The sequence below is a fragment of the Macaca fascicularis genome, chromosome 6 (assembly GCF_037993035.2).
Source record: "Macaca fascicularis isolate 582-1 chromosome 6, T2T-MFA8v1.1".
Classification (NCBI taxonomy): Eukaryota; Metazoa; Chordata; class Mammalia; order Primates; family Cercopithecidae; genus Macaca; species Macaca fascicularis.
The window spans coordinates 138,895,907-138,911,320 of record NC_088380.1 but is presented as its reverse complement, the minus strand read 5'-3'; the positions used below and the strand labels follow the sequence as shown (position 1 = coordinate 138,911,320).

At 47.9% G+C, this 15,414-nt stretch overlaps 1 protein-coding gene and 1 long non-coding RNA gene across 14 annotated transcripts in view; one reads left to right on the top strand and one right to left on the bottom strand.

The window, feature by feature from the left end:
- SLC22A5 (solute carrier family 22 member 5) overlaps positions 1-11,631 on the bottom strand; it is a 25,528-nt gene extending 13,897 nt beyond the window's left edge. For 9 of the 12 annotated variants that reach the window (XR_012414060.1, XR_012414061.1, XR_012414062.1 and 6 more), the window contains exons 1-2: positions 11,077-11,631; positions 3,052-3,155 (exon numbers count right to left, since the gene is read on the bottom strand). Coding sequence is in view for 1 of the 12 variants with exons in the window: in XM_005557722.4 (XP_005557779.1) it covers positions 3,052-3,155; positions 11,077-11,469 (497 nt within the window). In the remaining 11 variants the exon portion in view is untranslated. Of the gene's footprint in view, positions 1-1,623; positions 1,752-3,051; positions 3,158-11,076 lie in introns of those variants that run through there. The other 3 variants (XM_073994200.1, XM_073994203.1, XM_073994201.1) reach the window with 2 other exon arrangements.
- Positions 11,286-15,414, top strand: LOC107130066 (uncharacterized). 2 transcript variants are annotated; one of them, XR_006699051.3, is made up of 2 exons: positions 11,286-11,598; positions 14,700-15,414. It is a non-coding gene; the product is annotated as an uncharacterized lncRNA (long non-coding RNA). The 2 variants fall into 2 exon arrangements; XR_012414065.1 differs by lacking the exon at positions 11,286-11,598 and adding an exon at positions 11,797-14,002 and having other exon boundaries at positions 14,700-15,079.

Below are 15,414 nucleotides of genomic sequence, written 5' to 3'. Positions count from 1 at the left end.
CTTAGGTTTTAGAACTGGTTTACTCAGAAATAACGCACTCAGAAGCTGTCCATCCCACAGGGCACTGGGCCTTCCAAGGGGGCACAGACAGGCCTGAGGCAGGGCATTGGGAGTTGAAGGCAGGGGCTGCAGGCAGAACAGTCATACTTTTAGCCACTTAGGGTGTATTTCATTTACTAGACTTAAATGATCCTACTTTAATGAAAGTTCTGTTGCCAGAATATTTAGAAAGGTTTGAAAAACACTATATTAGCCCTTCTGTAGACTAAAGTGGTCCTAAGCATACTCAAGAATTTTGTTTCCAGTTTCCCTGGGAACAGACCTTTTGGAACTTAAATGCTTTCCTCAGGTAATCATTGTGTTACATGGTGAGCAGGTTCTTAAGCTGACCCATGACACAGTTGACCCAGAAAAATACACTGCATTTCTACTCTGAACTTGGGCACTCTCTTTTTCACATCAAGGGCATTCCTCTGAGCCTTAGCTGTCACTTAGCTCCGTGAGAAGGAATCTCCCATGTCCACTCGGGAGGCCTCTAAGCAAAGCACAATCCTCCCCCAGTTCCCCTCTACCCTCCCCACTCCCCTCTCCCCAGGCAACCTTATCCCCATCTGGGGCTCTGCTGAGGGTTCTATACGCTGACAATTCCTACATGTGTTTCTGCAGCCAAAACCTCTCATGCAGTACCATATCCACACAGCCAGCTGCACACTCTACTTCTCCACTTAGGGGTCTCATAGTCACCCCAAATTTAGTGCACACAAATTGAACTCAATATCTATGAACGTGGTCCTTTTCCAGTGTTCTCTGTCTTAGAGAAGTGTACATTCATCCAGTTACCCAGGCCAGAAAGCTTTCTTCCCTCAATTACGACATCCAGCCCATCGGCAAGTCCTGTTGATTTTACCTCTTATCACTTCCCTCCATTTCAACCACCATCATACTAGCCCATGCCACCATCATCTCTGGCATGAACTACTGTGACAACCTTTTAATTGGTCTCTCTGCAACACCTTTTGCTTCCCTTCAATTCTTTCCCCACAAGGTTGTCAAAGCATCTTTAAAAAAAAAAAGTACAAATCTGATTGTCACACTATTGCTTTAAAAAGTCTCAGTAGCCCACTCCTGCTCTGTGGCTGAAGCCCAAAGTCCTAACTGTGATCCATTAAGCCCTGGTTGCTCGTCTGCTCAGGGCTCTGCATGCCTCTCCCCTTCATCTTAACACCACTCTCCGCACCTCTACCGTACGGACTTTGTCCTGCTGCCATGCCTCTTCCTGAGCCCCTGCTTTAGTACATGCTGTTCTCCCTGCCTGGATGTTCTTTCTCCTCTCTACCCCTCAGCTGGCTACTTTTGACTCATCTTTCAACTCTCAGCTCATGCTTCACCTTCTCAGGGATGCCGCCCCTGACCTCCTCTGTTAGACACTCCTGTGGCACCCTGCACTTACTTCTCTTTATCACTTACCATGACCAGGGACAACAACAACTTCCTCACTTGGTTGTTTAATACATTCTACCTTGCTAGAAAGCAAGTTCTAGGACAGGAGGGACCTAGAACAGTAGTCCATACAAAATAGAGGAGCAAGATTATCTGGGTCCAAATCCTAACTCTGCCACTTACCAGCTGTGAAATCTTGGGCAAGTTTTTTAATCCCTCTGTTTCACTTTCTCCATCTGTAAACTAGGAATAATAAACAGATTAGCCTGTTTTTTAAAAAAATATCTGGCTGGGCAGGTGCAGTGGCTCACGCCTGTAATCCCAGCACTTTGGGAGGCCAAAGTGGGCGGATCACCTGAGTTCGGGAGTTCGAGACTAGCCTGACCAAAATGGAGAAACCCCGTCTCTATTAAAAATACAAAATTAGCTGGGCGTGGTGGTACATGCCTGTAATCCCAGCAACTTGGGAGGCTGAGGCAGGAGAATCTCTTGAACTCAGGAGGCAGAGGTTGCGGTGAGCCGAGATCGTACCATTGCACTCCAGCCTGGGCAACAAGAGGAAACTCTATTTCCAACAACAACAACAACAACAACAACAACAACAACAACAACAACAAAATATCTGGCCGGGCATGGTGTCTCACACCTGTAATCCTAGCACTTTGGGAGGTTATGGAGGGAGGATTGCTTGAGGCCAGGAATTAAAAACCGGGGAAGATGCTGGGACTCCTTTCCACCGGGTAACCCACCAATCTGTGGGGTGTTCTCACATGTGCCATGTGGCCAAGGATTTGCTGAAGGTTGCTACTCTATTCACAGTCTTCTGTGACAGACCCTGAAGCTCCAGGGAAAGAAGACACAACATAATGGACCCCTGTGAGAACTTCATGAAAGCTACGGACCTCTCTCCAAAAAAATGCTCACATGTAGTCTCTAACATTGTGCATATAATTTCGAGGGGTTTGAGATTCTCTAAGCCACTAATGTTTCCTTGAGTTAAAAGCTTTAGAATTACACAAATAACCTGCTTATGAGAAATGGATCAAAACAGTATTCTCCCTCCTGTCATAAAGTAAATGCCAAAATCACAGGCCACTTAGCTAAGGGGCATCAGCCTTGTGGACATAAGAGTTCTGCTTGTCATACCACTAGTGGCTGGTGAGAGCTCCTCTCACTCTGCAGACAGAATGCTGGTCTTCTTAGGACAACAGAGGCAGACACTGTGGCACCACTACAGATCTACAATCCAGCACATGTGCATGTGTGCATGAAGTCAACTTCTCCCATTCTCAGGGGCATGACAGAGTCACGGTGACCCAGGGGAAGCAAGCCAGGTTACTGCAGAAGTGAATCATGGCATATTACCTAGTCAACCGGATCAGACACACTCGGCTTACATAGCTCAGATTTCTTTACTTAGCAAGAATTATGGAGTCAGATTTGTTGGCTCTTTTTACTAGGCATGGAGTCTATACCATAGACATAGCTTCCTCTTCTTTAAAATACAGGGCCCTGGGCTGAAGGAATACTACCAACTGAAATCAAGGGCCAGGCACACACTTCTCACTCAGTGCTGAGGTCCCCTGCTGCTGTAGGAGACAGACACCTTACCTGTCTGACAGCTGCCCTGAAACGAAGGAGCCCAACAGCACACCCACGAAGAACAAGGAGATCGTGAGTGGGGCCTTCCAGTCGTCCTCACACACCAGGTTCCACTGCAAGATGAACAAAGGGGTGTATCATTCCCTTCTTTTTAAAAGGTTTTTAAAGCAAAGGCATCCTGGAAAATGAAGTCAGAACATCCTGCATCCCTGCACGCTCTGAGTGTGAACTCATTTAGTCAGGTGATGGCTCACCTGGGCAGGAAGGCAGAGAGCAGGCTTCCTCCCCATCCTGTTTTTCATAGCATTGTGGGCCCCACTGTCTTGCTTCCATTTTGAGGACAGACAGGCAGAGAGTAAGTGTTCTATCAACATGCTGACCCTGAAGAATGCAAGGCCTCTTACGCTTGCTCCTAAAAATCTGAGCAGAGCCCAGGGCTGTGGAAGAGGCAGGGCACCCTCGCTTAGTGGGGTTCAGGCCATTGGCATGAACGTCACTGGAGTGGTTCTGGAAGCAGGGCTCTGGGGTTCTACAGGCCAAAGCATCCAGCAAGAAACTAAGGCCAGGGCAGAGTGTGCTATCTGGACCTGTTCTGCTCAGGTTCCCACCCTGGGCCAACGACCCCCCGGTCCTTCTTGTGACCTTTAGAGCTGGAATCCCTGATGCTGCACACCAACTATACTAGGCTCAATTACAGCTGAAAGCTCTGAGCTTGGAGGTAAGAAACTGGGTTTTAGCTCCCACTCTACTATTAACTCTTCCAACTTCAGATAAGCATCACCCCATGCTATGCCTTGATTTCCCCATTTGTAAAACAGGGATTGGGGTAAGGAACAGGCTGCACCTCTTGAGTTTCCAGCATCCAATGCGTGGTTCCATCTACAGTTACCATGAACAGAAAAAGAGGTCTGAAGACATGGGGAAGCAGTCAGACACTCGGATCGGGCTGCGCCTGCCTAACCAGGAAGAAAGCCCAAACAGGATACTTGGTGGTTCACAGAAAAATGAAAAATGTTTTTCAGACAGAGAGATGGTGCTCAGTAGTAACCTTTGCAGACTTCTCACATGAGCAGCCACCCTCCTAAGAACTCAGACCCTTGCCTCCCTGGCGCCAGGCTGCTGGCCTGCCCTCCACGGAGCCTGCTGGCTCCTCACCAACAACGCAGGCAAGAGGACATGCGGCTCCCTAGAACAAAGCATCTCTTCCGGGCCAGTGACAGGGAAAAACAAGCCTGCTTCTCCATGCCTCCGGACACCTCTCAGAGGGGTTGGCAGGCAAGACTCAGGCTGGACATGGAGAACCCCATTTTCCAGCACGCTGCTGGCTCTCCGCTTCGGAATAAGCACGAACCTGGATGGGCTGGGAGTAGGGTGGCAATCCCCAAACCAGGGAAGAATTGGAGCATCCAACCCTTAATCAGGAGGCAGCCCAGACTAGCAGGAGTCAAGAACATGGGAGCACCACAGCCTGAGTGCCCAGGCTGCCACAGCCTCTAACCTCCACAGGCCAGCACCCACAGGCCATCTCTCTGGTAGGTGGGTGAGTATCCCTGCAGTGGCCCCCATTCACACATGGCTGCTAAATCTAGGACTGGGAGTGAATGGAGAGACAAAGTTGAGGGAATTGATGACAGGGTGCAGCCTCTGTGTGTGAGGCCAAGTTTCAGGGGCCAGGTCCTGGCTCCTGCCACTCTTGAGTATGATGGGCTCTATTTCCCAGCTAGCATGTCTTTTATAGTAGAAAAGATGAAAACACAAACAAAGGGTCAGCAGTGGTTTCTCAACAGGACTATCATGAGGTGAGGGTTGGGGACCCATATGGCTGAGCTAGACTAGCAATCCACATGGGCTTCTGTAGTGAGTTCTGGAGTTGCAGACCCCAGGACAGGTCTGCCAATATCAGGCTTCTAAGGACTCCTGGGCTGGCAAGGTTGGGTGCGACCTAAATACAGGTCAATCTCTGCAGGGGACAGGGTGACTGTAGTGCTCATTTTGAGATAGGCCCCAGAGCATCTCTCAGGCTCCCTTAGCCCCACCCTCTCCACTTGGTCCAGCCTGTTCTTAGCCTAGTCAGGTGTGTAACTCCTTGGTTAACTCTGCCACCCACCCAATGACAGCCCTTGACAACTCTCTGGGCCTGGCTTTGGGCCCTCCAAAAGCAAATATGCATTAACACTTCTTTCCTACTGGCCACTGGGGGTCTGTAAGCAGGATCAGGAAAGGCACTCGGTCTCAAAACTGAACACAAGGGCAAACATAGATTGGGTCCCAGCCTGCCAATCCATCCACATACCTGTCAACCACCAGATGGACTGCAGTGGGTTCCAGGACTTGGCCAGAATCCCCCTTAGAAGAGGTGGGTGAGAAGCACATAGAGTCCAGGCTAAGTACCCCCTGCTTAAAGTGTTTACAAAGGAGTCTAGCATTCCTTAGCTCCTGGTTCCCCAGCTGTGATTAAAGCCGCTATAGACCAGCTTATTGATGCCTCCACCTGGTACATGGGATGGGCTGTACTGGCTGATGATCACAGGTAACAATGTTAAAATGGAATGTGTAGGTTTAAGATTTGGGTCATGAGCCTAACGCTGTCACCCTTCAGCTAGCTGAGCTATGAAAGCAGGCCCAACCTGAAAACAATCTGGGAGCAACTCTGGCAAAGGGCCTAGACTTGCCCCCCTTCCTGAGGAGAAATGCACCTTTCTAGTGGTGATGGTTTCAAGGGTGTAGAGATACATGTAGGTCAAATTGCATGCTTTAGCTACATGCAGTTTTTATGTCATTTATACCTTAATAAAGCTGTTAAACATTTTTAAAAAGAGGGAGAATTGTGTCTCCTGTACCTCATACATAATTGGCATTGCTTTTCAGTTATGAGAAGTAGAGAGATGACATAGTTCCCTGGGACTGAATGTTCTTACCTGTGAATTGGCAGGAAGGGAAAAAAAAGATAGGGTGTGTGCCCCTAAGGCAGAAGTTCTTCCCTGAGGGGATGTACCTAGCCTGACCATATCAACAGTGAGACATGCGGCTAGGCACCGCGTTACTGACTGCCATGTATTCCTATATTCCTACACACATTTTGTCCTGCCTCCTGCTGCAATTAATGATGCAAATAATCCTTGCCCCAGCGTTGTCAGAGCAAAGAGAAAAGGTATTTGCTATCTTTGCTATCACATCCTCTACAACTCCTGGCAGTGCCCCCTTTATAGAGGAGAGGCTCAGGAGCTCTTTGGTACATAGGTGAGTGAATGAATGGATAAATAAAAAGGTATCAACCTTCAACGTCTTGGTATACTTTAGTTCTTGCTTGGCTGCCCAAAGTCGAGATGAACCCTGAACTTCTGAACTTCAATCTCCAGAATACCTTTTTTTTCTTTTGAAACAGAGTCTTGCTCTGTTGCCCAGGCTGGAGTGCAGTGGCACAATCTCGGCTTACTGCAACCTCCACCTCCTGGGTTCAAGTGATTCTCATGCCTCAGCCTCCTGAGTGGCTGGGACTACAGGCATGCACCACCAGCCTGGCTAAGCTTTGTATTTTTAGTAGAGATGGGGTTTTGCCATGTTGACCAGGCTGGTCTTGAACTCTGACCTCAGGTTATCCACCCACTTTAGTGCTGGGATTAAAGGCAAGAGCCACCACACCTGGAACTTTTTTTTTTTTCTGGCTGACCCCCTGCTTTGTGTCAACTGTCAGAACTTTGACCCAGGATGACAGGTCTCAGCTAGCTAGAGAGTGGCTCAATCTGACCAATCATGGCCAGAAGTGTCTACTATGTGTGTGCGTAGTGGGCCACGGGACCCCACAGGTGGCTTCTCTGCCTTGCTGTATAGCTGCAAAAGCCTGGATGAGGGTCTGTGTGTTCCCTGAGTGAGAGAAATCAGCAAAGGTGTAGCAGTGAGGCTCAAGCTCCAGGTCTCTCGGGTCTCTGCTGCCCAGAGCCAGCCCCAGCCCCAGTTCCCAGGTTGCTCTGGCTTTTCCTCCAGGCAGCTTTGGGAATAACAGTGAGGGCTCTCCCATCTTCTATGACTATTTATGTCTACACGACATAAGGCTGATAGAAAAGTTAGTCCAGGACAATAGGGAGGGAGTGGGAGTCCCACCCAGGACTGGGCTGAGGGCTTCTCAGAAGCAGACAGGTGAAGAGCAAGGCGATGCAGAGCAGCTTGGAAGTTTCTTTTCTTTTTTTTTTTGAGACGGGGTCTTGCTCTTGTCGCCCAGGCTGGTATGCAACGGCGCGATCTTGGCTCACTGCAACCTCCGCTTCCCAGGTTCAAGCAATTCTCCTGCCTCAGTCTCCCTCCCAAGTAGCTGGGATTACAGGCACCTGCCACCATGTGGGGCTAATTTTTGTATTTTTAGTTTCACCATGTTGGCCAGGCTGGTCTCTAACTCCTGACCTTGTGATCCGCCTGCCTCAGCCTCCCAAAGTGCTGGGTTTACAGGCATGAGCCACCACACCTGGCCAGATGTTTCTCAAGGAACCTGTCTGTCCACAGGCTGGACAGAGCTATGGTGAAACCAAAGAACAGGCAGCCCAGGCAATCTCAGAAACCACCCAGGTTCCCAGCAGATGTGGCAGTCCATGGCCAAGAAGCACTGCATGATGGGTTGGCTAATTCCCCTGTACCCCAGGGATGACTAAGGGGCCAAGGAGAGGCCAGCCTAGAACCACGTGGACCACCAAACAATTCCTGAAACATGGGGGCATAAAACTCTTTCACCTTATAAAATCATTTTTATTTATTAATATTATTATTATTCTTTTGAGATGGAGTCTCGCTCTGTCACCCAGGCTAGAGTGCACTGGCTCGATCTTGGTTCACTGCATCATCCGTCTCCCGGGTTCAAGCGATTCTCCTGCTTCAGCCTCCCAAGTAGCTGTGATTACAGGTGCGTGCCACCACACCCAGCTAATTTTTGTATTTTTAGTATAGATGGAGTTTCACCATGTTGGCCAGGCTGGTCTTGAACTCTTGATCTCAAGTGATCTGCTGCCTTGGCTTCCCAAAGTGCTGGGATTACAGGCGTGAGCCACCACACCCTGCCAATATTTATTTATTTGTTAATTACTGGCAGATTCCCTCTGCCAATTCCAACACCTCATTCCACATCCATGTGGTGTCAAAGCCCCAGTCAGTGGGCAGGGGGAGTCACCTTTCCTTTAAAAAATTCCAGTCAATCTTTTTCAGCCACCCTCAAGTTTCCCTTCTAAGAACTGAACTATTTTTCTTTAGTTCTGAAATTTTAGAGATGATTTCTTAAATTATTCATTAACCCATTCAATAAAAATTTTCCTGAGAACCTCCCTCTGCATCCAGAATTGTGTCAGAAATTGAGGAAGATGCAAAGATCTAAATCCACCACAAAGTTTGGTACTACATGTATGTACTTTAACTTGAACAAAGAAAAAAAATCCAAACAAGACACCTGAGGTTGCAGTCTTCAGTGGAAAACATATGACTAGTAATGCAATACCAGTGTACTTACAAATGTATGATTTGGGGCAGAGGGCAGGCTTAGAGACATTTAGCAGGCACGGGACTAGATGCAGTGGTCAGCAGGGCAGGTTTGGGTTGAAAGACAACAGGCCATAGAAAAAGCCATTAGAATGTTGATGCAGCAACTTCCAGCAGTAGCCGTTCACCTGGGAATAAGTAGCTCTGAACTTCAAGTCAAGCATTCCAGTAGCCCAAAACAAAGATCTAAGCATTAATCTGGCCTCCCTACAAAGACTGACAACATATAAGTAGGTGAAAGGGCACACAACTGCTTTGAAACTGCTAAGACAGCTAAATAAATAGTCTAAATATTAAAAAAACAAAAGGCTGACACTGGCAGCAAGATAAGGTCAGACCCCCTGGCACGGCTGGCCTTTGGGAGTTCATCAATGCCACCACCACTCAGCCCAATGTGGGATGGGAGCAGCAAAGCAGGAACAAATGACTAGAGTAAGCCAGGGTCCCTCAGGGGTCAATGTAAAGCCCCAAGAGATGCCATGAGCTTCTTCTCACTTCACCACCTCCCTCTTCTTTAGGCAGCCCCAAGTAGAACTTGTAGGGATTCCTGTGTCATGTTCCCCTCTGTGGCCTCTGCCTGCAACCTCAGGGACAGCCTCTGCTTTCATAGTACTCACTGGCTTCCAGGAAGGTAACAGACCCACCCGTGAGGCGAGGACCCAGGATCTGTGGCAACTGAAGGTTCCAATTCCCTGTGGATTCATAGGCCAGAAAGCATAGTTGGCTACCTCCAGGGAGTGCCTCTTTCGTCAAGTCACGATGCCTCTGGACACTGCAGCTATGTCACTAGCTAAGAAATCCCAGTGGGGCTCAGGTCACACTCCCACTACATACATGTGGAGAAAGCAGGTCCAGGTGCTGGGGACATCAAATTTCCAAACATAGAAAAAACACACACGTGCACACACACTTGAGTCTCTAGGGGTAGCTCTCAGACTCCCTTGAAGAGTGATGACGCCAAGAAGCAATACAGTTGGGACCTCCAGAGCCCCTGTAAGCCCTTCCGAGGCTCCAGGAGGAAGGCTCAGCACCAACATCCAGCAGGGCTTGAAGCCATGCCAGGGCCTGTGGCACTCTCCCTCTCTGTGAACTCTCCCCTCTCTGTGAACTCTGCCTTCCTGCTGGGTGGTTTCTTGCCGTTGCATTGGGGCTTTCAGCTCACTATTATGCTGAGCTGAACGCCCTAGGCTCACTGAGAGGCCTCCTCCTCCGGGAAGCCTTCTCTAACCTGCGAATTCGTCATTAGCACATTTTAGTGAGCCTGTCTATCAATGAGGGCTATTCACTGGCTACTTACTCAATGCTGCTGAAATTTCAGGGAGCTAGAGTGCCAGTGTCTGAAAAAGACACAAAACATACCCATCATTAACACCATGTTCCTACATCCAGCTCCAACAACTGCTCCAACAGGTTCAGAGGGGACAGACAAAACCACCCAGAGGGAAAATTCAAGGAGCTGAGAAATGAGAAAGGTTCCCCCACACCCTATGACCTAAAGTTGTATGTTTTAACTAAATCTGGCCAACAGCCTTACCTCATAATACCTTAGAAAACATTCCAGGTCAACAAGTCACCCTGAACAGATCTTCAGATGAATGGATCTTAAAGACTGACAACTGACAGCCTGGTGCGGTGGCTCACACCTGTAATCCCAGCACTTTGGGAGGCAGAAGCAGGTGGATCACGAGGTCAAGAGATCGAGACCATTCTGGCCAACATGGTGAAACCCCGTCTCTACTAAAAACACAAAAATTAGCTGGGCGTCGTGGCTCACAGCTACTCGGAGGCTAAGGCAGGAGAATCACTTGAACCCGGGAGGCGAAGGTTGCAGTAAGCCGAGAACGCACGACTGCACTCCAGCCTGATGACAGAGGGAGACTCTGTCTCAAAAAAACAAACAAACAAACAAACAAAAAACAAAAAACCACAAAACTGACAACTGACCACGGGAAAAGTCAAAGGATTACTTACAGGGCATGACCAGACTGTTATTCTGGGTTGTAGACGGTAGGGGAAGGAGTAACTAGGGGAAAAAGGGAAGAGGCAGTTGTACACACATGCTTTATTTAACTTGAAAAGTTCAGGAAAGATAAGTATTTCCTCTCTTCTAAAAAGAAGCCAAGAGACTAGAGGAAAAACGGGACAGCCTCTGGCCCAAGCCCTGGCTCTGCTACTCACCACCCGCAACCCCAACTAGAGGAAGTCTTGGACACTCAGGGCCATAGAGTATCGCCCAAGGACCGCCAGGACCTTCCTGGTACCCTCGCAAAGTGGCCATCAGGATGGGAGACCACACTGACAACCTCTCGCAGGGAGGAGCACACTCTGGCTGGAGGTCACCTTGTGAAGTGTTCCCAAGCCACCTGGCTGGAGGGTCTCCATCGCTAGGGTGTTGACTGTTGGGGGAGGGGGAGTGACAGCGTCCAGCGCGCATCTGGGAGGCAGGAGCTCGGGTTCAAGGACCGCGACAGTCTCCTCCGCGCCCCAGTCTCAGCCCCAGCAGAGGCCGGCACCCACCTCGGTCACAATGGTGGACAGATAGACGTCCCGGCTGAACTCCCAGCCATCCAGGCAGCTCTCCAGCTCCAGTTGCCCCAGGTCCACGTCGCGCCCCGGCTCCAGCCCGAGCGCCGAGAAGTTGGCGATGGTGGCGAGCCGGTAGCGGCGGCAGCTGTGGGGCACCTCGCGGCCGTCCCGCAGCCGCAGTGGGACACTGTGGTTGCGCCAGGCGCTGCTTAGGTTCGCGGCGTCCGGCACCCGGCAGCGGTGCTCCGGGGTCGCTATCAGGAACACGGAGGACAGGCCGGTGAAGCCATTAGGGATGATGCTGGCGCTGAGCAGGAAGAAGATGAGGCGCTGGAAAGGCCCCCACTCGCCCAGGAAGGCGGTCACCTCGTCGTAGTCCCGCATGCCGCCCTCAGAGGCCCACAGAGCGCGGCCTGGGATCGCGGGACGCGGAGAGCTTTGCGCGTGCGCGCGGGGCACCCGCAACCTACCGGGCGAGCCTGGCAGCGAGCTACCCAAGACCGTCCGCCGAGGGTAGGCTCGCGAGCTGACACTGCCGCCTTGGTCGCTTTGGTCCCGCCGCGGCCGGCCTTACATAGGGCGCGCGGCCGGGGAGGGTTCCGGGCCTGGGCCACAAGGCGCGCCCCGCCGGCAGGCAGAGCGAGGCCGGCGAGGGCGGAACTGGGGCGGGCCGCTAGGGCGGAGCTGGGGAGGGCCGCGAGGGCGCGGGGCGGGTCGGCAGCCGAGTGCACCTGAGGCACGGGCGGGGCCTGTCCTGGGAGCCTGGCTGCGGCCAGGCCTCCGCCAGCCAAGCCTGCTGGGGACTACCGAGGTAGCCCGGGCTCGGCTTAGGAAGGCAGCGGGACTAGCGGCCTTGGGGTCCGAGTCCGAACTCGCTCCTCCATAGGGGGACTGGGAGCGAGTGGGAGAGCGACCGCGAAGCTTCAGTGTTGAAAACGCTCCGCTCCCAACTTTTTGCGAGGCCTACTTGGGGGCGGGGGTAAGGAGGAAGTAACTGGGCTAGGGTCTCACAGATAGTTGCTCTTGACACCGCCTATCCTTATAAGAGGGACGGGGATTATTTTGAACCTGGACTGTTAACTACCCTAGTAGAGAGGCTGGGAGCTATGACTTTTCATTCTAGTCCCGATGCCCTTTCCACATTTTCTTCTGTAACAAGCCATTTTGTTCATGCAGATGTAAAAATTTTACTTCACGATTAACGATCCTAGCCTAGGATTAAATATTCCCCACAGATTAGTTATTTCCTTGCAGAGTTTATTCGGAAGCTAACTGGGGGAAAAAAAAAAAAAAAAAAAAGCAGTGAGGTGATTCTAAAGCAGCAATGTTCAATAGGATAAGGAGCTACATTTGTTATGTTAACTTTTCTGGTAGCCATATTAATAAAATTGCCAGATTTAGCAAATAAAAATATAGGACTCCTAGTTAAATTTGAATTTCAGATATAGAATGAATAATTTTTAAATATGTCCCATGCAGGAATATATAAAATAAAAATGTAACTGGTTGTCCTGTATTTTATCTGGCAATGCTCATATTTAAAAAGTAAAAATAAAAGATGAAATTCACTTTAATAGTATATTTAATCAAGTATATTCAGAACATGATCATTTCATCATATAATCAATATAGAAATTGTTGATATTTTACATTGTTGTATGTAAATCATTGATCTTTTTTTCCCTCCTCATACTAAATCTTAAGAATTCGGTGTATTTCACAGGTTCTCGGGATTTGGAAAAAAAAAAAGGAATCCAGTGTGTATTTTACAGCACATTTCAATTTGGACTAGCCATACTTTTTGCTTTTTAATATTTATTTATTCATTTATTTTTTGGAGACATGGTCCCACTCTGTCACCCAGGCTAGAGTGCAATGGCACAATCATAGCTCACCACAGCCCTGAACTCGTAAGCTTAAGTGGGCCTCCTGCCTCAGCCTGCTGAGTAGCTAGGACTACAGGCACATGCCACCATGCCCAGCTAATTTTTTATTTGTTTGTATTTCTCAGAGACAAGTCATCCCTGTGCTGCCCAGGCTGGTCTCAGACTCCTGGGTTCAAGCAATCCTCCCACCTCAGCCTCCCAAAATGCTGGATTACAGACGTGCGCCACTATGCCTGGCCAGACTCATTTTTTAAGTGCTCAGTAGCCACATGTTGCTATTGGTTATCTTATTGGATAGCACCATTCCTAAGGCCTTCAAGAATTTGGGCTGCTAAACTTAACAATGCAAGATATTCCTTTTTAAAATAGTAGTGGCTTAGTGATAGAAACAGAACTAAGTGTATATTTTTACAATATAATGTGTTGGGTAAAGAATATTTAATAGTCACTATATTGTAAGTTGAAAATAAAGCTACAGAAAAGGAACCTAACCTTGCCCGCAGATTTTTAACAAGGAAATCTAAACATTTGCATAAAGCATAATAGACTTTAAAAATTATGATAAAGATGTTATCACAGGACTTATTTGTTTCTTTATACTTACTATTCACTATTCTTGCTTCCTGAAGATGGATGGTTACACCTTCAGCAATGTACTTAAATCCTTCTAACATCTTATGTGAAGTTATAGTTCTTATCTAGAACTAACTGAAAAAGAAAGCAAAGCTTCTTGAAAATAAACTCCTTTTTTGTGTGCTAAAATATTGTTTTAATACTTCAAAAGAAACGAAAGCTTCTATGAGAAGAATGTTGACCTGTGTCCAGACCAAACAAGGTGAAGAAGTCTTATTTTAACATTTGAGAAATATCAGTTGGGCATCAGATAACATTCCTGAAAGGGATTGAAAACAATGCAGTAGACTACAAAAGAAGCTGCACATCCTTAGGAAGAAAATAAACCGTTTGTCACGGACTGCTTGTCCACATGCGCAAAGCAGAGAGCAACCTAAGATGGTGCCATCCAGTTCCAGGTGCACTGTGATTCCTATCTGAATGCCATTACTATTTAAATTGCTTTTTTTTTTTTTTTTTTTTTGAGACAGGGTCTCCTTCTGTCACCCAGACTGGAGTGCAGTGGGGCAATCTTGGCTCACTGCAACCTCCACCTCCCAGGCTCAAGCAATCCTCCCACCTCAGCCTTCCAAGTGGCTGGGACTACAGCCACACCCCGCTACACTCAGCTAATTTTTTTTTGTATTGTTGGTAGACATGGGGTTTCGCCATTTTGGGCAAGCTGGTCTCAAACTCCTGACCTCAAGTGATCCCCACGCCTTGGCCTCCCAAAGTACTGGGATTATAGGTATGAGCCACCATGCCCAGCCTTAAATTTCATCTTTTAAAAGAGAAAGAGAGCTTAGAACCCGAGGCCCTTTATCCTGCAAGATTCTGAATTAGGATCTTCCTATTTTACATGTTAAAAAATGCAAAACTGGTTTATATGGTAGAAAACCCTACAGTTCAGGGCTAGAACTTTAGATTAAATGCATTCATACCCTAGCAGATGTGGTAGCTTGCCTCCAAGATGGCACCCAATGAATGATCCCTGTACCAGGATTGGTCTATGTGACCAAAAGCATATAGCATTAGTGATGATACTTATATCACTTGGGTAATTACATTATAAAAGATGTCCATCATGGATGTTCTTTTTCTCTTTCTCTTGCTCAGAGACAAGCAAGCTGTCATGTTATAAGCAGCCCTTTGAGGGGTCCATGTGATGTCAAGGAATGAAGTCTCCAGCCAGCATTTAATGAGAAACTGAGGCCCACCAACAATCTTGAGTGAACTTGGAAGTAGCTCCTTCAGCATCAGTTGGTTGTTGAGATGACTACTGGCAGGTTAACTGCAACTTCATGGGAGTCTTCTGGACCAGAACCACTCAGTTAAGTGACTCCCAGATTCCTGATCCTCAGAAACTCTGAGAAATAATGAATATTTGTTGTTTTAAAATGTTAAATTTTGAGGTATTGTATTATGTGGCAATAGATAACTAATATATAAATTATTTTAATCAAACAATATGTTAAATTAAAGCTCAGAAGAATAAACATCCGTAATTCCTTAATTTGTTTTCCCCTCTATTCTACAGAATAGAATTTTACAGATGAACCTTGTAATTACTTGTGCAATAAGAGACAGTATATTGTATTGGTTAAGTGCATAGCTCTGGATGTATGGTAGTAGAAAGACCAATATTCAATTGCTTTCTTCTTCAATTTCAAGCTTGTGAGCTTGAACAAATTTTAAAAGTGTTTTAAGCCTCAGTGTCCTGGGATGGTAGTGCTTAGCTCAAGCTCCTAGCATATATTAACTACAAACTAAATATTAGCTATAATTATTAGTTTTACTTTGATTATTGACTCCAAATAAATACCTTAAGAAC